This window comes from Aulostomus chinensis, chromosome 14 (assembly GCF_037954235.1).
Source record: "Aulostomus chinensis isolate RoL2024-O1b breed Wild chromosome 14, RoL_Achi_v1.0, whole genome shotgun sequence".
Classification (NCBI taxonomy): Eukaryota; Metazoa; Chordata; class Actinopteri; order Syngnathiformes; family Aulostomidae; genus Aulostomus; species Aulostomus chinensis.
The window spans coordinates 7483774-7505311 of record NC_141333.1 but is presented as its reverse complement, the minus strand read 5'-3'; the positions used below and the strand labels follow the sequence as shown (position 1 = coordinate 7505311).

Here is a 21538-nt window from a genome sequence, read left to right as displayed (position 1 = left end):
GGTTGCAGGGTGATGTATTACAAAGATATTCCTTACAAGTACAGTACCTTATGCAAAAAAAATCCCAACATTTACAGTAAACAGGGATGTTTTCTGAGTATAGTAATTGTTTTTAAATGGATGCAATGTGTCTTTCTTCCCCATGGTCTGTGTGTCTCTCCCTGTAGGTACATGTCCTCTCTCTACTCTCACTCGGAGTTTCCAAATAAGGGCCCGAAGGAGATCAACAAGGAGCTGATGAACAGAGTTAGCAGTAACCCGCTGAGGCTTTTGCTGCCTCAACACATCACCAACTACATCCAGGCTCTGTGGACCAAGAAGGCCTCTGGGCAGCCTGTTACATTCACCGATATCTTCGGGATGCTCATAGGAGAAACGCTCATACCCGCGGTAAGAGCTGTGTTACGATGTTGACGTCTTCTCATTGTTCGCTATTGCGTCATTCAAATTCCACTCAAATTTCACTTCTCCTCTTTATTCCTCTTTTCTTTTGAACTGTTTTTTTTTTTTTTTTTTTAATGTTTCTGGCCTCTACTGTTTAATCTACGTTCACATAATCAGAAGCAACCAGTTGTAATTTGTCGCCTGCACTCTTGGACTCCTATATATGTGTTCATACATTGCATATTTAATGTGAGTGGGAATGATTGATGGACTGTGTTGTCTCCCCTCAGAGGATGGACATCAAGCTCAGTGACATTCAGGAGAAAATAAACCAGGCCCAGAGTCCCCTTCCTCTCTTCACCTGTCTGCATGTCAAGCCAGATGTTTCTGAGCTCATGTTTGCAGGTAAAAATGCCATTTTTGTAGAAACTTCCTACGCTTTTGTTCGACTTAGTGTCGCATGAGCCTCACAGAGCTCTTGATATCCTGCATACTCTGCCACCACAGAGAGGATGTGCCGTGACATGGTGGGCTGGCTTTGAATAACGGCTCTGTGGTGGTAGATAACTACTGTGTGCTATCAAGGAACTGAGGCGTGTGCACAAGGCCATAACCCGCTCATGTGTACAGTTCTTTCTCACTGTGTTCTTTTCCTTGTCACCTTCGAACGTTAGGCACATTAAAAGGGTATCCAAAACAGATAAAACTTGTTTCGTCTGGTTTCTCTACTTCCTTAAAAGCCTTACTTCCTCTTCACCTCTCTTTTAAAAGTGAGCTCAAGTACCCACTCTTCTGAAGGGCAATAATTGACGAAAAGATGACACAGGATTCTGTCTGTGCGCCTTTTTCTATGTGTATGTTTTGCCCATATTTTCAATCATATTTTCTTGATTGTATATATATTGATACGTATTTAGCAATATGTCACGCTCTTGCAGTCTGATTTGAAAATTCGGCACAAGACATACTCAAATTTAACTTGTGAGTCATATTTTCAAATGCAGTGACTTGAAATACAGTTCACCCTACGTTTTAGGCCTATTTTACCTTTGTTTGGACGGATGCTGACCGCCATTTATTTTGATGTATTTTTTTTAAATAAGTATAATCTCTATGAAACAATGCTGCCAGCAGGAGATGTAAGTTTATGCATAGTATTTGAGGATAAATAGAAACTTGAGGTGTTTTATTATCACTGTTCAATACTTTAATGCAAAAAAATGCAAAGTGCAAATGCTTGTTTTGTGTACAATTTGCATGTGTAGTGAAAAAGAAAAACTTGTTTCCCGGGTGACAGCTTTCTTACGTATGATGAAAATGTTTTTACATTCCTGTTTTATTAACCCTGAGCTTTTTACCGGCAGACTGGGTGGAGTTCAGCCCTTATGAAATTGGTATGGCAAAGTACGGCACCTTCATGACCCCTGACTTGTTCGGGAGCAAGTTCTTCATGGGAACTGCTGTCAGGAAATATGAAGAGAACCCTCTTCATTTTCTAATGGGTGAGAAAAATTCGAACACACCAGATTTGTTGGTTCTGTTTTCGTTACATGAACTAACCGTGTTTGTGCTGTGCCAGGTGTGTGGGGCAGCGCCTTCTCTATTCTGTTCAACCGGGTGTTGGGGATCAAAGACACAGCTGGGGGCAGCACCATGGAGGAAGAATTAGGTAAACTGTTACTCCTTCTTCGTGCCTTAAACAGAATTCCAACCAGACTGAAATCTGAATAGTTCAGATCTTTGGTACAAATGTAACATACTGTATATGATCTCTAGGATTCAAACAGCAAAGTGCACGTATCACTCTGATATTATAATTATTATGCGTTCTAAAGCTATATCAAATTCAAGCATCCTGTGTTTGGATTTTTTTTCTGAAGATACTGAAGAAAAAAATAGACACATAGTTTATAAGATATACATATATGGTACTCTAGTTACTATTGTTCGGTGCTTTTTGTGTCCGTAAGGTCAATTTTCACCAAACTTGATGGTGGGACGTCGTACAGGCAGAGGATCAACAACAATTTTTGGGGTGTAACAAAGCTAAAAATGGTACTTAACGTTGGCTGAGCTCACCTTGACGAACATATGCGCTCTCTTGAGTGCCTCTTAGTTTTTCATAAAATTGAAGAACTTCACAAAGAAGTCCGTACAGTAGAAAAACGGTTGCGTACAGTTGCATGAATTACCGATGATGACGTCTTCATGCTCTATCAGTTATCCTTTTGAAATGTTTTATGAAATATTAAAATCATGTGGTTTCAGCTATGAGCACATTGTTACATTGTTTGCATGGTTGTGGGGATTTCTAGTTAAGGCCATCACTTCTCGTGAATGAGCCAGCAGAACCATGGTAAAACCTCCTGCTGAAACATAGCTTTCTGCCCTGTTGGTCCTGTCTGCTCTTGTGTTATGCCAGAGTGATTTTAAGCCAGTCAGACAACAGTAGGTTCACTCAAAATAAATGTTAGCCGGCTGTCAAATTACACAGTGTAAAGGTGTATTATGTGCATGAGTCCCATGTGTGTGTTATTACTACAACAGCGGGAGAGTTTCAGCTTCCAGTGACTACTCTTATAGTTCATCTCCATTTGTTTGGGATGACCTTTTACCATTCAGACACACTCAATGAATGATCTTGCCTTTCTAACCAGGCTTAAAAAAATAGAAGTACAGTAGAAGGTGAATTTGATAATGTCACATGTGAATAAGCAGTCTGTCGGGGACGGCGTTGCTGTACGACACAAAGGAGATTAACACGGGTCGTTGAAGGTATAACGTGAGGAATGACGCTCTCGTGTCTTACAGAGCAGATCAAACCACAGCACATCGTCGGAGAAGACAGTCTGGACAATGATGACGAACCTCGCAAAGGTGAGCGAATATATGCACGATGATTCATAGCAGAGGCGTAGAAACAGATGCCTGTGCAATTAAATTCATGATGGTTGAAAAGAGACGAGAATCTGAATGGCAAACATTTCAAAACACGATGGGGTTCAAATGAAAGTCTATTACTTCCCACATATTTTACATTTTTGTGGTTTGCAAAGCATTAATTAGTGTGTAGATGAATTTGGGTGTAGTTACAGACAAACTGAAAGAGAATTAAAGGATGGAGAAAGAACGGTGAAAGAATCTAAAAATTACTACGAAGTAAAAAGAAATCTGAGTACGCTGGAACTAGCTGTATATCTACAATCAACAACTTGAAGCTTTTTTTGTTGAACCTCATGGTAAAACCCCTGAAAATGGATTTTTTTTCTAAATCTTGGCCAATTAAAGTGAAAAAGTGCCTCATTAACACCTGCATGAGCTGTGACCCTTGGTGCAGAATCGCTGGAAGGCTTTGACCAGTTCCAAAAAAAATATATAGTCATCGCACTCAAAACGGCTGCCTAACTTCCATTTTATTTTGTCTTAGAACAGAAGAGCTCACAAGCAAACCACGTGAACAACGTGCTTCACACGCGGCTTCGTCAGGTTCATTTATAAAAAATCCATGACTAAGCAAAGCGTGGAACACGTTTTCTTTTTTAAGGAGAAAGAAGAACTTATTAACCCTCTTGACTGCGATGACTGTAGTTTTTTGACCTCATACTTTTTTATTTGGAACACATTTTCAGTTGAGATATACTGCACGTCATTATGGTCGTGCTCTCACAGCTGAACTGAATTTCATTTAAAAAGTAGGCCGAGCTGATTTAAGTTACCTCATGTGGTTTGAAGTTGCTCCAGTCGCCAATTCTCACAGAAAAAGACAAAATTCTCAGCTCTCGATGACTGGAAAGGATTTTAACAGATTGTTCCTCTGCATAAAGCTTGATAAATTAAAAAAAAAAAGTTTGGTGTTTAGGTGGAACAGAGAACCCCGAAGCAGAGGACGAGTATCATCGCACTGCTCAGGCCAGCTGGGTTCAACGGATGTTCACGTCCCTCTTCAGCGACTCTGCATTGTTCAACACGAGAGAGGGCCGGGCGGGCAAGGTGTCTGAAAATGTTCACTGGAAACCATTCAGTAACAGAAACACTCCTCTACTCTTGCCTTGTACTTCACCTTTTTTTTAAAATTCAAAATCAGTCTTTTCTATCCCCTCTTCATCCGACCAGGTGCATAACTTCATGCTGGGGCTGAACCTGAACACCAACATCCCTTTCTCTCCGATCAGCGGGGTCATGTACCACGCCTCTACACCGGAGGAGGAGGTGGACGCCGTCACTGGTAGGAAACATGTCATTTTGTTAACACTGACAAACACGTAAGAAGAAGTTACATTTCGAAGTGGAAAGTTTTCATTTATCACCAAAACATTTGGAAAAAGATGTCGTTACCTCATCATAAACAACATCAATGAGCAAAGATGAAGAAACTAACCTTGATTTGCTAAACCGATATTAATATTTAGAGAGTTACCAATATCTGCTGATTTTGATGATGTGCCAATATTATTGTACATCCTCCATAATGATAATAAAAAAGCCCATGATAATAATGTTGAAATAATACTTAGGGGAATTCATGTAAGGGTTCTGTGTCAAACCCAGTGGCAGTATATTTCCAGGACTGCACCAGAATCTCAAATCATAATTTTGTAGGATTTATATTTACTATTGATGCAGTCCTTATGATGATGCGTGTGTTGAAATATTATCTGAATTTATTTTGGGGTTGATCAAGGATATTAGAAGGAAGCTAAAAACAAAACCGACGCCTCATTAAGTTGTTATCTCGAGTGTGTCCGTAACACATTACTGAGGCGACATTTGCATTTATTTGGGTTAATGTTTCCTCTGATCAATGACGTCCTATTATTCACTGCGCTGTTGTCTCGAACAACTCATGAGTTTAATGTCCGGCTGGTGATTTCTTCACAGTTCACTAGCCAGTCTTGTGTTCGCTTGCTGCGGCTCAAATTAAAGCCATGACTAAAATGAGACGCAGAAAGTCGTGAGACAGACAGGAAGCAGAGACCTTGGGGGATCCTTTTCTTCGGGTCATTGCACGGAACTCTTTTCCCCTCATAAATTCATCCTAGGAAATTGTTGATGTGAGAAATATTGATTATTGCGGCTTTAAATCCAATCATTAACAGAAGTTTTGCTGGTAGTTCTGAAATACAGGTGTGGTATTAGCACACATCTAAAAAATGTACCCAACCCTTACTCCAATCACCAGGATGAATGTGAGTCATTTATCTGTCAGATGAGCTGGGGTGGATGTCGCTCTAGACAAAGTTGTTTTTCAAATCATGATTTTATTTTGTGGACTTTTTGTTGTTGTTGTTGTTTTTCAGACCCAGATGAGTTTGACCGCATCTACGAGCCTCTGGATGTGAAGAGTAAAAAGATCCATGTGGTAGACAGCGGCCTGACCTACAACCTTCCCTACCCCCTCATCCTGCGACCGCAACGTGGCGTTGACCTCATTATTTCCTTTGACTTCTCTGCACGACCCAGCGACTCCAGCCCCCCGTTTAAGGTCAGAGTCTGACTCTTCTCTTCCCTAAGGATGACTCACGCAAACGTGAGATCGATATTTTATTATTTGTAAATTTGTACCTGTAGGAGCTCCTTTTGGCAGAGAAATGGGCACGAATGAACAAGCTGCCATTCCCCAAGATCGACCCTAAAGTCTTCGACCGGGAGGGTCTGAAGGAATGCTACGTCTTCAAACCAAAAAAAGGCGAAAAGAACTGCCCTACAGTCATCCACTTTGTCCTGGTCAATATCAATTTCAGGAAATTCAAATCACCTGGTAAGTGTGTGTCTTTGTGTCTGTGTGTGGTGAGGTTTCCCCTGGACGTGGGAGGGGTGTAAAATATTCCAGTGTCTTTCTAACAATGCCATGTTACGGTCATGGCACATGATGCATCTCTTCCTCGAAGCTGCGCAGGAATTAAGCCATTTTCAGTAAACTGCGGACTGGTCTAGCCACAAGCTGGGCCCCTCATCTGAGTAATGATTGTCTCTGTTGGGGTCAATGTGGTTAAGTGATGGAAATACTGTGCCTGAATTCCAGCCCACATACATGCACTTGTGTCAGTGGGTGTGCAAATGTGAACCACGATGTGTTCTGCGTTTCATGAGCTGCTGGGTGAATTATGGTTCCTTGAGGAGCCAGGTGCGGGTGGAGAATCTCTCAGTCCAGTGGGAAAGAGCTGTGTGTAAACAGGCCACACATCATTAGCCTTACAAAGACCTCATCTCCTCTCCAGAGCCTCTTTACATTCATGGGGTTATCTGCCTACATACTTCCGTAGGCGGCGTATGGATGTTACATAAGCTTTTAGCACTCAGACCAAAAGATGTCCAAAGGAATTATACCATAAATGGACTTCCAGTCTGTAGAAGAGGAAGTTAAATAGGCCACCGTGGAATCAGTTCCCTGTTGCATGTTTGTATTTTCCAGCAAAAGTTTAATGGAAAATGTTATATGCTCTCTTTTAAAAAAGATATAGTTGATTAATCAGGTGTGAATGGAGGTAGCTGCCCCGCATCCGGACATGAGGCAGACAGGAAACATCTCTTTCTTCAATTACTTTCGCAAGCTTTTATTCAAGCATGAAAGTTTGTACGAATGAATTTTGTCTTTAATAGTACACCAGGTTAAATGTGCAGTTTTGCCTCAAACATAGAACTGATTGTATTGCAGTATTTCATGCCTGACGGGGCTCTACATTCCAAACCATCACTTGCAGTTTGATTTAGTTATTATTGATGACTATATTGTATAAAAAAACAGTTTCACAACAGGGTTAATGAATTTATTTAAACGATTTCCATCCGTATTGACAACTGGGTGTACCTGCTCAGAAGATCATGACATCAGGAAAAGTTCATCAGTGAGTCTGGACAAGCGCTTGCTTTACCTGTTGCTATCAAGAATACATCATACATGCGTGTAGTTATGCATGGCAATTATATTTGAATTCCAGTGAGTTAATTTTTATGGATTGACTTCATTTTCACCTCCTGCTCATTTATATGTAACACCAGGTGTTCCAAGAGAGACGGAGAAGGAGAAGGAATTGGCTGATTTTGACATCTTTGACGACCCGGAGACGCCGTTCTCAACTTTTAACTTCCAGTACTCCAACGAGGCCTTCACCCGACTCCACGACCTCATGGAGTTCAACACTCTCAACAACCTGGAGGTCAATAATATTGTTGCTGGATGTTTACTTGTCAACAAAGCAGTCAGAGTGGTTGCAGATGATGTGCAGTGTATGTAACGCTATCAGACTTGAAGGAATGTGGGCTTCCTCTTCACTTGTTGTGTCCTTGAGGTCCTCTGATTTCAACATTGTTAACCTATTAACCTATGAACCCGTCTTCACATGAGCACTTTTACATTTTTTTGTGTTGTCCCACAAAAATTAGTTCATTGTGCAACATTAAAAAAAAAACAAAAAAACTCCAGCATGGTGCATGTCTTATCTAGTGAGGGTGTGTCACTGTGAGCGGTCAGACTGTGATTAGACTTTCTCTGACTTAGTCACTTCCATGCTGAGTAACAATTCATACGTGATGCAACAACGTATTTGACTTTGCCTTTGCCTTTGATCCCTGTATTTGTCTCGTGTAGGTGATTAAAGAGGCCATCAAAGACTGCATCGTATCTCGGAAGGAGAACCCCTCATCCATTTCCCGCCCCTTCTCCCTCGAAATCCCGAAAAAGAGGTTTCTCAAACGGGATGCTCGAGCAAAACCCTGGAGTCACCTTGGAACCGACAACCAGTAGCCCGATCCTGGACTTTGGATAAGAGGACATGATGGATTTTGTATTCTGTTTAAGAGGAAAAAAAACAAAAAACATTTTCTTTTTGGAAAATGTAATCATGTCGACATGTCGATTGTCTATGTGTTTTCAATCATAAGGATTTTATTTTTTATTTTTGGATAAAAGGGCTTCTGTAAAGAACCATAAGGTTTACTGGTAAAAGACTCATTATTACGTTCATAAAAAACACAGCGAGGAATTCCATCTGGTTTTATTTGCACAAATCTGACTGCTCGGAAAACATTGTTTTTATGTGCTAATTGGTGTTTGTGGTTGACAAACAGCTGATGGTTGGTTTCCCCTGTGGCCGTGAGAGACTGGATTTTGAAAGTCAACACTTTCTAAACACTGAAATGTGACTGGATCAACACAACTAGCAGCTGACTCCATCACAGACAGCAAGAAACTGTTTGTGGGCCTGGTTTAAGGAGTTAATGTGTGTGTGTGTGTATGTGTGTGTGTGTGTGTGGGTACTTATGTTCTCAGTTTTCTTCTGGAGAAATGGCTGCTTGATTTTTGGGTGTTTATTCATTTCTCTTTCATGCAACGTATGAACTGGAGCTGCAACATTCTCGATTCAAGTGGACACTTCATGCTGGCTTGAGCGAAGCTGCATCCTTATACTTGCAAAATGCTTCATTCTGCTTCCAAATTTCACTTAGAGCTTTTCCAACACAACCCAGAAGCCTCCCCTGTGCTGTGCGTGTCCAAGCTGAACTCTCTCCATCTCTCCATCTTTATCACGCACGTACAAGAACGTGCAAGTAACCATTGGTTTTTTCATTGTTGTTGTTGTTTTTTTCCCTTCACGATGACTCGTCTAAACATGTAATCCTGTTTAAAAAAAAGCCATGGAAGAGAAGCTTGTAACCATTGGTTTTGTTTGATGGTAACTCCTACACATGCCGAGTGCAACCCCTTCTCAATACCTCAAACATCTCGATGTTGTTTACTCACCTACAGGGAAGTAGCACTCCCTCCCCGCCTGTAGGGAGTGTCTCATATTAAAACGACCATTGTGGAAAAACAAAACTTGATACCATAGAAACAGCCCTGCTACTTCTCACCCTTTGTTAGGGTAAAGGTGTGTTTATCTTCCTGACCATATTATTTCAGGCTGACTTTTAGATAAAAGGTATAGCTGGTCTTTCTCAGGCCACTTCCTCCTCTTACCACCCGAATCCTCGGGAGCGTAGGTGGACACAAACAGAAAAATGCATCGGGTTGGAGATACTTGCTCGTTAAATTGGCCTCAATAAAATGCATGACAGTAGCATGAGAAAATGAAATTAACATTCTATGATCTCGACCTTTACAAGCAACTAAGTGAGCAAGTACAAAAGACAGAGAAACATTAGCACACTAACGGCTGCAGCGCATGATAGACCTCTTCCCCTCCAGAATGCTCCTTGGGTGCAGAATAAGAATATCAGGGTCAGAGCCAATCAGAAGGAGGACGTGTCACGTGATACACTCAGGATTTGATTATGCTAATTGTTTTGCAGTTTTTCTATGGTTCAAACCTGTGGATAAACATGTATCTTCTTTTAGAGTAAAACCACATATTGCATCATGTATTTTAAGTTTGTTAAAAAACAAAAAAAAACAAGTACAAGCTGTACTGTTTTCCTGTTCAAGGGACATATGAAAAAAAAATGTAATTGAAATGCTGCCCATCTTTGATCAATAAAATGCTGATAGTGTGGTAGCAGTAGACCTGCCCACACCATGGCGGCGCTCAGTGGAATTTTACACACTACACCTACACCTCCAGCAGTGGAGGCCTGGAATCTGACACATTACACCTATACCTGCAGGGGCTCAAAAGCTGCACAGAAAGCAGTGGAATTTTACACTGGAGCGCTTCCGACCCCTATACGCACTCATGTTTCAGTCCCAGCAGTTTAGAAGAAACTCGGAAAACTGATAAAATGGTTTTGCAGTCTTGCTGCAGGGGCTGACTGTCGCCAGACCTTTGCAGTTTTCATGTATTAAATAGATGATTTGTGCCTTTTAGTTGTTTTCTGTGGTAGTACTTGTCTTATATCGATAAATAATAAATATTTCTGAAGTTAGAACATCTATATCAACAAATAAAAGTGTTAATTAGTGGCACTCCTGGTCGAGGAATTTTAATTTTCTACATGCTGGCTTATTTGTTGTCTTTATGGCTTAGTGATCTCTAGATTAATTGAATTAATTAAATGTTGATTAGGGAGCAAAGATCCTTGTTTTAGTTTGTATTACAGTTAATACTCAAAGTTGCATACAAAAAAAAATATGGATCTGTTCTTAAGTCCCATTTTTTTTGTAATGGTTTTCTTAATAAAAGCGTGCATGGACTTTAGCAGTATTTTGTCAGTTGTAAGTGTACATGTAATTTGTTAATTGGTCATTTTTACAGAATAAAGTAGCATACACTGTAAAAATATATGTGTGTCACGTAGCTACATAATAAAATGAAGTGACTACAAAAAAGGAGAGATATATTTTGTGTGTAATGGTTTCGCTGAACTATTTTTGAGACTCTCGTGGTATCGAGGGGCCGCTTCTTGAAATAACAGCCTAATGTAGCGCCTGGGGCAAGAGAAGGTCACAGAGCTGTAGAGCTTATTTTCCTTTACACACCTGAACATGCAGTGATATCAGTGATTGTTTTAGTCTGAGGGAAAGGACGAAGCTATCGCCTTATCCGCATCCTGGGATTTAGTCTACTTGGACAGAGTTACCATGACGTTCACAAGCACGTACGTAGGCCAGCTGCAGCCCCGTTGCTGTGGTAACAGCTTAGCGCATGGAGAAGCTTTTAGCTACAATCAATGTCCGATCTTTAACAAATTAAAAACCATTTGCATCACGTTCACCTCCAGATATTGAGGAAACCCCCGCAGTGACTCCCAGCCCGAAGACCTGCTCCAACGCAACACCCACTAAATTACATTCCCCGGTTTACAGAAAACAAAACAATAACAATGTTCTTATCATATGAGAGCATTAATTATGTTCTTAGGGTAACTTTAACGTAGTCCTTTGTCACGGAAGCACATGGCCCGAAGCCCTGGCACTGAACATGGAGAGCGACGCTGCCTCGCAGACATCTTAAAGAGCTTTCTTATCCATTTTGTAGAGTCTGTCTGTCTGGTGTGTTCAGAAAAGAGGGGAGACGGTCTCCATATTGAACCTCTGCAGGGCTTCTTAATTTGCACATTCACGTGAAGGTCATGTATGTGCCTGCATCCTTGCCTTTTGATGTGGTGAGTCACTCGCATAGCACAGAAGGGTTTGGGCACTGCATAAAAGCCCACAATGAGGACACTCATGACCAATGCACGCAGCAGTGTGTGTGTGTGTGTGTGTGTGTGTGTGTGTGTGTGTGTGTGTGTGTGTGTGTGTTTAGAGAGAGAGAGAGAGGAGAGAAAGAGAAAGGGAGTGAAAAGAGGACCAAAAAGAAAGTAAAATATGCATGCAGTGAGTGTGTGTGTGTGTGTGTGTGTGTGTGTGAGAGAGAGAGAGAGAGAGAGAGAGATGCTTTTTCTGGTGTCAACACTAACAGCACACCTCACCCCTAATCCTCATGGGGACCAAAGTTCAGGTCCAGATGCAGCACAACTCCTGGCTGAAGTTAAGGGCTATGAATGATGAGGCATGAAGTGGGCGGGGTCAGCGTGAGTGTCAGTGCCTGGATTAACGTCCGTACAGATGGACGTTAATGAAATGTCCCTTTATTAAGACAGAGGTGAGTCCCCACACCTCCCAATTTGGGACAGAAAGCATGGTCCCCATAGTGGCAATGATTCAACGTGAGACTTTCACATCCTGTTCAGCAGGATAACCCTCACAAATTAAAATAATCTTTTATGAATTACTTGAATAACTGAACTACTTTAGTCCCGAATACAAATCTAATCTCACGCAATGAACCAACTCCACCCCATGGCACTCAACATCAATACAGCTGAGAAAAGCTTCAAAAATCACAAGTGAGGTATTTACATGTATTTTGAAAGCCACAGAAGAAAATGTTAAAGCGTCTTAAGTTTGTATTAACTACAAACCTCATTTGAGCCCATTCACAGAACCCATTCATAAACCCCATCATCAACAGACGAGGAATCATAGATGCGCCGCTCTATTTGAATTTGGGTTTTGAACACAGTGTGGCTGATGTCTCCAAGAAATCAATATAAAAGAATTTATATTCACATATTATTTTGGGAAAGTTGTGACGGTTAAGAATAAGAGAAAAGGAGCTCGGGAATTACAGTAAGACTGTGTGTTGTGAGAAAAGGGAGGATCTCAACCGATGTGTTATCCTTCCTCCTGGGGCAAAGAGCCAGCAGTCTAGACCATAAGGAAATTAAAAATTCCATCTCTAAAAAAGAGAGGACGCAAAGGTGTGTCTCACTTTCTCAGTTTCCCAGAAGAATGTTGTGAGTTATTTCATCAACTAACGGGGATTGTTTCTGGAGTTGAGGACCGCGGCCTCCTGCCAACAACAACGCAGGCTTCCCAGCACATGAGCAGCGCTGAGTTTGAGGTGATTTAAAGTTCCCAATTGATTCTTGCTCTTGTTTGATGAGTACGAGTTTGTGATTCAGACCTAATTCATAGAGCAAATGTCTAACATGGAAAAGCCATCCAGCTCCCTGCAAGGAGAAAAATGTGCAGATTTTTTGTGACGCAGGAAAATCCTGACATAACGGAGCTGACACAGCAGTTGTCTGGACTCACCAGAGACCACCCATCCCTGAACCAGTCAAATAAATACTTTCGTCACTACAAAGACACAGGAGGACTGCGTGACTCAGCGCACACACACACACACACACACACACACACACACACACACACACACACACACAGCCCTAACTCCTTCCATAACCATTACTTTTCCAACCCTGGCTTATCTTAAAACAAAACTTTGCTTTAAAATCTAAATATTTACTTTGTAAATTCAACTGTGTGTAACCGGTGCGTTCCACTTCATTAGCTCCAAATGGGCAGTGTAATTTGATCTAACGCAACAGTTCTTCCATAAATTCTGACTTTACAAAGACAAAAATGTTCTGCTTTGACTGACCGTCAGTAATTCAACTTTACTGTGGAGGTTCTGGTAGCCCAGCTAGTTCTTATGCTTTGACCACCCTCAGAGGGGCAGACAATTAGCACCTTGACCCGTTATTGCTGCAATAATAGTGGAAACTTTACCTGTAAACAAAACATGACAAATTATAAGCCTCATAAAAGAAGACATCATGGCAGAGGTTATAACATGGGGAATGTATTTCCCCACAACATGAGGAATACCTGGCACTCACAAACACTCAGGTTGTTTAAATCATCTTCTCTGATTCTAACTGTTTTTTTGTTGTTGTTTTTTAACTGCAGAAGATGCATAAATGTCTGTGTAACCTGTGGTGTGTGCAGTATTTACTGCAGTCTGCAACAGAATCCTGTATCGGCCCGTTACAATAAACACTTTCTCCGTTTGAAAACAGGGTCTAGTTTGTTCTGAACGCTAAACTAAAGCTTTAACGTGACTGGAGACGATATCTCCTTGCTGATTAGCTGCTGTGACAGTTTCATCGATTCATAAGAGGTCAAAGGCATTACTTTGAAAGTTGAAAGAAATACTTTCCTTGAAATATGTTTTTAGGATTTATGTTGACCATTTTTTATCAACCCCAAGCTGACATGAAAATATACACAACAATGGACAAGACTACGAAAAGTTAATCGTGCACAAATTAAGTCTTTCACAAGCATTTTTGTTCTTTGAAGGTAAACTTTGTTTAGGTTAATGTAATGATGCAACAGGGTTGGTTTTTTTTAACAGAAAATATTCACTTAAATATTATAAATTGGATAATAACGCTCTGGAACAATAGTTACTCTTAGGATTATTTACTGAAAATATTGTTAGATAATCAAATTAAAAAATGTGATTTTAATTAATCATTTGTCTACTTATGTATTTATTTAGTTACTCTCGTGGCTGGTTAAAATGATACATATTTCTTATGTTTGATTGCCCTCTAGTGGTCTAAATAGAAACGCACAGATCCCCCCTGTCTGCAGTGTCGTGTTCGGTCGTTAGGTGGCGATAAAGTGTACGCGGAAGCAGAAACCACACGGAGAGGAAACATCCTCAAGAGGAAAGAGAGGGACGTCAGGAAGCTGCCTGCCTGTCAGTGACTGTGGAGAGGAAAAAGGCCAGAATTGAGCTTTAACTTTTGTCCTTTAAGACGCCCGAACCGTCACCGAAATGTCGAAGAACGCTGTGTCCGCCCGCTTCAGGCGAGTGGACGTGGATGAATACGACGAGAACAAATTTGTAGACGAGGAGGACGGAGCAGAGAACCAGTTGGGTCCCGACGAGGCAGAGGTGGACTCCCTCATTAGACAATATCCTTTACATGATTAGCTAGCCTGGCTGCTAGCAAACGGTTCTGGGAATAAACAGCCACAGTTGATCAGAATGTGTATTTTCGGGCCACATTTAACTTAGCAAATGCTCGTCAGAGGTGTTTGCATGTGCTGCTACAGTTTGTATCGTTGCAAATAGGCCAGTCACTGCCCAGACTTGCCTGACAGTCACATTCCAGGGATTTTTGTTCCATACAGACCAGGACAGACTAGACTGGGAATACAGTTGCAAGCTTTACACGAGCATAACTGCAGGTTTAACCTCATATGGACACGACAGACTTCATGATGTTGGTTTAACTAGTCTTCAGCTTTCCAGCTCTGTGGGTGTGATTGAATGAGAGCTGCAGCTTTGCCGTTTTCACTGAGCTACGATCATGCAAATGTGGATATAAACGTCTGGTGAGACGCTATTGTTGCACGAGAGGAGTTGCAGTACTTTTAATAGCGCGTTGAGCGTCGGGTGTAAGTCTTATAGGCCTTATATGGCATGAAAGTGCAGCACTTCCTCATTGAATGAGTCAGTGACCTCCCACCTCATGCTGCAGCGCAGAAGTGAGTCAAAAATACCCGTCGTTAAGACAAAAGTGGGGAGAAACGCGATCCAGCAGCAATATTCAACAGATAACATGACCAGGAAGAGACTGACCAAGACAAAGACGGAATGCACCTTAACCTCACATCGTGCTCGTCTTTTTAGTGCAGTACTTGTACTGCAGATGTTTTGTCCACATCTGTTACATCGGGATTCTCCTCACAATCAGTATTTACAGGGGAAATTAACTTTTATCTTTGTGTATATGCACATATTCACATTTTCTTTGACGGGTGTAAATTGTACGTTTTTAAATTCCATAACACTAAAGTGAGGCTCAAAACCAAAACAAATCATCTCGTGTGAAAGAAAAGCTTTTTGTGGACGAACGTGTCACAAATGAGGCCGGTAATAGTGAGCTGTGGGTTTGTGCTATCAGACACGTGTCGGTGATGGTGTGTGTCTCTAGTCACATGTGCTGGATGTTCAATGATGGTGATCAGGTCCTGCCCTGCTGTGCTGTCCTGCGTTGCTTCCTTAACCGTCGCTGCACAGGAAACCTCATGGAGGCTTTACATGCAGTTCTAAAGAACCCACCAATCAACACGAAGAACCAGAACGTCAAGGTGAGGCTGCTCGTCTCTGCTAATGAGTTACTTTTTCCACGCAGGGATTATTGTTGAGGGAGGACGTTGATGCTTCGGCCACGTTCCTTACCTTCTGGCAAGTCAGAGGAGGTTCTCAGCTTCTGCTTCATGTATTGATTTCATTTTGCTTCTCGTACATCTGCTCATTTCGCCTCACCAGGACCGCGCGGAGGGCCTGGTGCTGAAGGTGCTCAGCGCCTTTAAGAGCAGCGACATTGAGAAAGGCGTGCAGTCGCTGGACAAGAACGGCGTGGACCTGCTGATGAAATACATCTACAAAGGTTTCGAGAGGCCGTCAGAAAACAGTAGCGCCGTCCTCCTGCAGTGGCATGAAAAGGTAGATGTTAGGACCTCATGAGATGGATGGTGATAGTTTTTTGTTCTTTCTTTAAGAATCTCAGGACTTGGTTCAGATCCACGTAGTAGAATGAGATGTTGGTTCCTGCTAAATTAACTCAGTTAATGAAAAAAAGTTCCCATCAGAGGTGAAACGATCATACGATCTTTCTTGAAAGGACGTGGCGACACATGTGAGTCGTATTCCAGGATGAGCTGGAAGAGCTGTGAGTCATTTTCCGTCCTGTGTGTTTCTAGGCGCTGTCAGCCGGCGGAGTGGGCAGCATCGTCAGGGTCCTAACAGCCAGGAAGACGGTCTAAAAGAGGAACGAGGAGCAGGCGGTGCATCGTTAAGTTCTCTTGATCGAACAGATTACATAAGGACTGAAAGGAAACACAGACTTTTTTTTTAACCCAACGTCATCCTGTTGGAGGCTAAATAAATCTGATTTGGGTCACATTAGGTTAAAAAACGAGTTTCCTGTGTTGACCCCCCCTCACGATCTCAGCCTGATCTCAGTCCTCACTGGGTGCTACAGCTCACATCTCAACACGTGCATCTTCTGCCTCCCCGATCCACTCATCCGCCGTTCCTGTACGCTAGACTCTTCTATACACAGCACCTGCAGCTCCCTCGAAACACTGTTTTAAAATCAATCCCCCTTTTGTTCACAGTCGGGCTTTGTTTCTCTCAGGAAACTCTTTGTATTTATTTGCCATTGTTGATTCTGTTTACATGCACTCAGTATTCCACTCATATTCTGCCCCCCCCCCCCCCCCCCGAATGGCAATAGTCCGAATAAGCTGTTGACATGCAGCCTCACAAATTCAGACTGCCAAGATTTGTCAGAAAAACCTAAAGTTCAAACTAAAGTTGCTGCGGTTGTTTCCTCCCCGTTCGGTTGAAGCAGGAGTGGGGAACCATGGGTCGTGGAGGGCCGTGTGTACGCAGGTTTTCCTTCCAACCAAACACTTCAACAGGTGATTGCACTGATTAACACTCCTCCGTGGCCAAAGGTGTGTTAATCAGTGGAATCACCTGTTGAAGTGTTTGGTTGGAAGGAAAACCTGCGTACACACGGCCCTCCATGGCACCTGATTCCCCACCCATGGGTTAAAGTATCAAACAAGTTACTGTAAAGCTTCATGGTCAGAATATCTCCAATAACACGTTCAGTGATGTCATAGGAGAATTTACTCCGAGAATTTAGATGAGTTTGACTGCTCGCTGGTTGTCTACAAGTTAGCATGAAGCTATCAGTGCATTTTGCTGTGAGCAGTGTGCTGCGAGTTGGTCAGCTGCCGTAGAAACCCTGACTTCCTCAGAATGTGCCCGAACCCCGAATATCGCCAAATCCCACGTCGTCGTTAGAAAAGGCAAAATTTTGAGACAAGAAAATCAAATGGGAATACGCAACCCTCATCCAGCACGGACTATTGTAATAATTGTGGTGCATGTAAACGCAGCCGCTGCCTCTGCAGATGTGCTCTGTCGACGTCTCCTGGTATATAAAAAGCCAGATTCTGTCTCACTAAATCTCATTATTACCAGTCTTGAGCAGCGGGGTTCTCCTGAAAAGCACAACAACACAGATGGAGGATGGTGTGTTTGTGCACAGGCATAGCTGCTCACCCCAGGGGAGGTGGAGGAGGGGAGTGGGTATCTTCTATCCATCCTTTCACGCTGCCTGCTGACCCAGTTTAGTATTATTACCCATAATGCAGCAGCCCCACCACCCCTCCTCTTATTAATCCCACTTTGCACTTTGCTTCCTCACAACATGTTAATGTCTGTCGGACTTTTTCATGCACCCTCATTATTCCTCTGCAGGGTGTCACGGGACTCTGCTGGTGCTGTTTATAGGAGCTTTTTTGGAAAATGACACTGAGAACATTTCCTCAGATTGTTGTTTTCATGTGGCATTTAACAGAAAACTAATCTAGGATTATGTTAGGGGATTAATATCCATTTTCCTCTTATTATTTTATCGTAATCACCCCACCCCACCCCCCGGCTAAATCTCCTCTTGATTCAAACTTTAAAACCGGTTTGACAAAATCAGCAGTCTGGCCTTGCAGGAGCAACCAAGTGGATAGTAAATATTTGGGCCATCTCTACATGTAAAGGGGTTATCACTCAATGAAAATATATAATGTGCGCATGATGGTACTTTTGAACATTTTCACAAAGATTTCATACGTGTCTTTTGTACATGGTCTATGTCTCGTCTGATGCTGAATCTGAGTTTAAACGAATTCAAACACTGCATTGTCCTGCTGTCCCACTGTGACTTCCTCATACATTTGTAAAAGGAGAGAAAATGGACGTGTTAGCATTTGTCTGCCTTATCGGGCAGATGACGTCACTGTTGCCAAATGATATTTTGCTCTCTTGTCAGTTTCTATTTGATTTAGTGGATCTCGTTTATTAGTGATCAGTCGGAAAGTTTCATTTGAGCTATTTACGGTAAATATGAACATAAAAGCAAAGTTTGTAACAGTTCCTGTTTTGCAATAAGCGGCTCTGCTTCGCACACAGATGGAATGACGAGGGCCAATTCACTTCCAGTTTAGTGTTTTACTCCTGCACATTTCCACTCACTGAGAGCGACGGTTGCTTATGCAGTTTCTCAAAGGCTTTTTATAAAACACACAAAAGCATAAGTACACTTCAACTCCCGGTTGGTATTTGGACATGGATTTTTCATGTTTGAATATTGTCACCGGGGACGATGCATCCACACGTTAATCACCTTCTCTAATGCAGTAACGGCTGGTTTGACATGAGGAAGAGGAGAACTCTTCGTCATGTATTTCTAGTCAGAGATGCTCTTCTAGCTGAGGGCGAGGAGACGAGGGAACAAACCAAACTGATGTACAAAAACTGCCTTACTGAATATTCCTTTTTTATGTTTGTGCTTTTTTGACAAAATAAATAAAAGGTATGAATGCTACTAATCACCTTGTCGCAATTTAATTGCTTTACTGCTTTTCTTTTCTTGATTTGAGTGACAATTGGAATTTCGTTGAGTGTTATTACATTTTTATTACAAAAAAAGGATAAAGTAGTTCAGTATAGCAATACATTGTGAGAAAAACAACACTTATGTACAAGTCATGAAAATAAAATACATCTTGGTAAGAACTACTGGATGGACCATTACATCACATTGGTAATCAGTGTAACAATATGGTTATGATGGGCCACTACCTGAGGATGCACATGTGACAGTCAAGTTTCTCTTAAAAGTGAGCACCACATGAGAACAACTTCATCTCTTCTTCGGTGACTGAATTCACAAGCGCTAAACAAAGGTAGGAACTGCCTGTTTTTCATGTTCAAGCACTTCCCAATAAGTTAATTGATGTAAATAAACAGCAAAGATTCGGTTAAGTAAGGTTAAAACCTGCGTTCTGAGCCACTGGTGCATATTTTGGCTTGAGGAGTCAAATCTTGCTGATGTATAAATAAATCAGGCATGACTGGGAAACAATATTTTAGGTGTGTGAATAATAAAGTCCTAATAATTCCAGGAATCAGAGCCAATAAATAGTCAGTTTTTCTTGTCAGCGGCCTGTTCTGGATCCGCTCACCGGCCTCTCACACAGCCGCAGTCTTTTTTCAGTCTGTTTACTGATGCGGCCACTTTTCTGAACCACAATATTTCAGTGGTGCTGCATGTGGAGGGCAGCATATCCCTGCACCTTCGGTCTCATGTCAGTTAAAGTGCTCTCAGTAGGGGTAGGCAGAGACGGCGATGTAGACGATGAAGGTAGTCTGGTACTCGATGCCGCCGTCTTCGCTGTAGGAGAGGGCTCGGACCTTCATGCGATACGTGTGGGGCTCCCGGAGAGCTCGTGTTGTGAACAGAACTCCCTTCAGGTTCTCATCTCTCAGGGCAAAAGGTAACGTAACATCTTCATCCACCACAAGGAAAGTGGTTCTTGGGTGCATTACTCCGTCCTGCGTGTAGGCCACCAGTCTGATGAGGTCCTGGTTGGCTGCGATACCGAAGGGCAGAGACAGAAGCTTGTACTCCAGGGCGTAAGGGCTCAGCGCACACTCCAAGTCGTTTGGTGGGCAGTTTTTCAGACAGAACCTGAAACAGAGACAACAGAATTTAGAGGAGAACATCAAATCTTAACACATAAGGATGGGCAGGACGCTGTATCCAGTCACTATATACTGTAGGAACGACTTCAATGCTCCGTCTTGGGAAAGTCACGATCAAATCATAAATGCCCGCACGCATGTAGGGTCATGGTTTTAGACACCAGGGTGACGGACGCTTCCGTGTTTCCGTGAATGACAAGGACGTTACATCATTTGGCCCCGTACTTCTGCATGAGTAGGCAGAACTTGAGCGGCACTATAGAAGTGGTAGCTGAGGACAGAGGCTATGTGAGTGTTTACCCTGTGGTGGGGTCTCTCTGGTAGTTTGGCGGACAAGGTGTGTCAATACACTGGTAACTCCCTCTCATGTTGAAGCACATCCTGTTGGCTCCACACTGAATGTTCTGTTCAAGACACTCATCCATATCTGTGGATAGAGCACACAGCTTAGCATAGAGGCGGGAGAAAGAATGGCAAAGAATGACAATTGATGGGTGGATGAGGGAAGGAGGTTCTCACCCTGACAGGTCTTGCCGTTGGTCATGAGGTGGTAACCAGCTGGACAGAGACACCTGTGGCTCCCTGGTGTGTTCATACACTCGTGCTGACAGGCATCCCTCACCTCGCACTCGTTGATATCTGTTGGTGTCACACACACAAACACAAACAGCTACCGAATGATACAGAGAATACAAACAATGATGCAGTATTAATAAGTTGCAGTTTCCATGTTCACGTATCAGAGGTCTCTCTCTCTCTCTCTCTCTCCCCAGCAGAGACAGTTTCCATCCTCTCCCTCCTAAACCCTGCCTGTCCTCCATAGTTACCTAGGCAGCGGCCATCCTTGGACACAAACCCCTCCTGACAAGTTGGGAAGCCCTGACGTGAGGAAAGCATGCGGGCTCCTCTGCGGCTACGACTCCTGTTGCGCCCCCTTGTGGCGGCGGCGTAGGAGTGAAAACTCTGAGAGGCCAAGTTGTGGTAGAGGCGCTGGAAGGAGCTGTGCTCAGAAGAGGCCTGTGATGTTCGGTAGCCGTATGAGTAACTCTCTGAATTTGGCAGACGCTCTAGCCCAGCGCAGGATTTGCCATCACCCAGCAGGTGGCGCCCCGGCGGGCAGGTGCACTGGAAGCTGCCTGGAGTGTTGATGCAGCGGTGGGCACAGGGCTGCGGCAGCCTCTCACACTCATTTATATCTGCCCTCATCACAAAGGAAGACCAGCACCAGGAAAGACAAGAAGCAGTGATAGAAGAGGAGGACAGAAATAATATAGTAAAGAAAATAGGTGAATGAATGGATTTGACAGATGATG

The 21538-nt window shown here is 42.6% G+C and overlaps 3 protein-coding genes across 5 annotated transcripts in view; 2 read left to right on the top strand and 1 right to left on the bottom strand.

Annotated features, from left to right (window-relative positions):
• Nucleotides 1-10726, top strand: part of pla2g4ab (phospholipase A2, group IVAb (cytosolic, calcium-dependent)) — a 31008-nt gene extending 20282 nt beyond the window's left edge. For both annotated transcript variants that reach the window (XM_086225470.1, XM_086225469.1), the window contains exons 9-19: nt 168-390; nt 675-789; nt 1749-1886; nt 1964-2053; nt 3196-3261; nt 4244-4374; nt 4498-4609; nt 5682-5866; nt 5953-6142; nt 7384-7541; nt 7973-10726. In XM_086225470.1, coding sequence (XP_086081596.1) covers nt 168-390; nt 675-789; nt 1749-1886; nt 1964-2053; nt 3196-3261; nt 4244-4374; nt 4498-4609; nt 5682-5866; nt 5953-6142; nt 7384-7541; nt 7973-8128 — 1564 coding nt within the window. In that variant the 3' untranslated portion in view covers nt 8129-10726. The remainder of the gene's footprint in view (nt 1-167; nt 391-674; nt 790-1748; nt 1887-1963; nt 2054-3195; nt 3262-4243; nt 4375-4497; nt 4610-5681; nt 5867-5952; nt 6143-7383; nt 7542-7972) is intronic.
• Nucleotides 10727-14287: 3561 nt separating this feature from the next.
• On the top strand, nt 14288-19083 carry arpc5b (actin related protein 2/3 complex, subunit 5B). The gene is made up of 4 exons (XM_086223239.1): nt 14288-14573; nt 15683-15754; nt 15936-16112; nt 16370-19083. Exons 1-4 carry the CDS (start codon nt 14433-14435, stop codon nt 16430-16432), a joined length of 453 nt encoding a protein of 150 aa, XP_086079365.1. The 5' UTR covers nt 14288-14432; the 3' UTR covers nt 16433-19083.
• A 52-nt stretch (nt 19084-19135) lies between these two features.
• Nucleotides 19136-21538, bottom strand: part of hmcn1 (hemicentin 1) — a 75787-nt gene continuing 73384 nt past the window's right edge. Inside the window, exons 104-107 of one of the 2 annotated variants that reach the window (XM_086223240.1) lie at nt 21053-21421; nt 20745-20864; nt 20526-20652; nt 19136-20211 (exon numbers count right to left, since the gene is read on the bottom strand). In XM_086223240.1, coding sequence (XP_086079366.1) covers nt 19845-20211; nt 20526-20652; nt 20745-20864; nt 21053-21421 — 983 coding nt within the window. In that variant the 3' untranslated portion in view covers nt 19136-19844. The remainder of the gene's footprint in view (nt 20212-20525; nt 20653-20744; nt 20865-21052; nt 21422-21538) is intronic. The other variant, XM_086223242.1, reaches the window with a different exon arrangement.

Bases quoted from the DNA above. Each gene is read 5' to 3' on its own strand.
- arpc5b (XM_086223239.1), top strand. From the start codon at position 14,433: ATGTCGAAGAACGCTGTGTCCGCCCGCTTCAGGCGAGTGGACGTGGAT. The intron at 14,574-15,682 runs TATCCTTTACAT...CGTCGCTGCACA, and splicing joins TGGACTCCCTCATTAGACAA to GGAAACCTCATGGAGGCTTT. The intron at 15,755-15,935 runs GTGAGGCTGCTC...TCGCCTCACCAG, and splicing joins CGAAGAACCAGAACGTCAAG to GACCGCGCGGAGGGCCTGGT.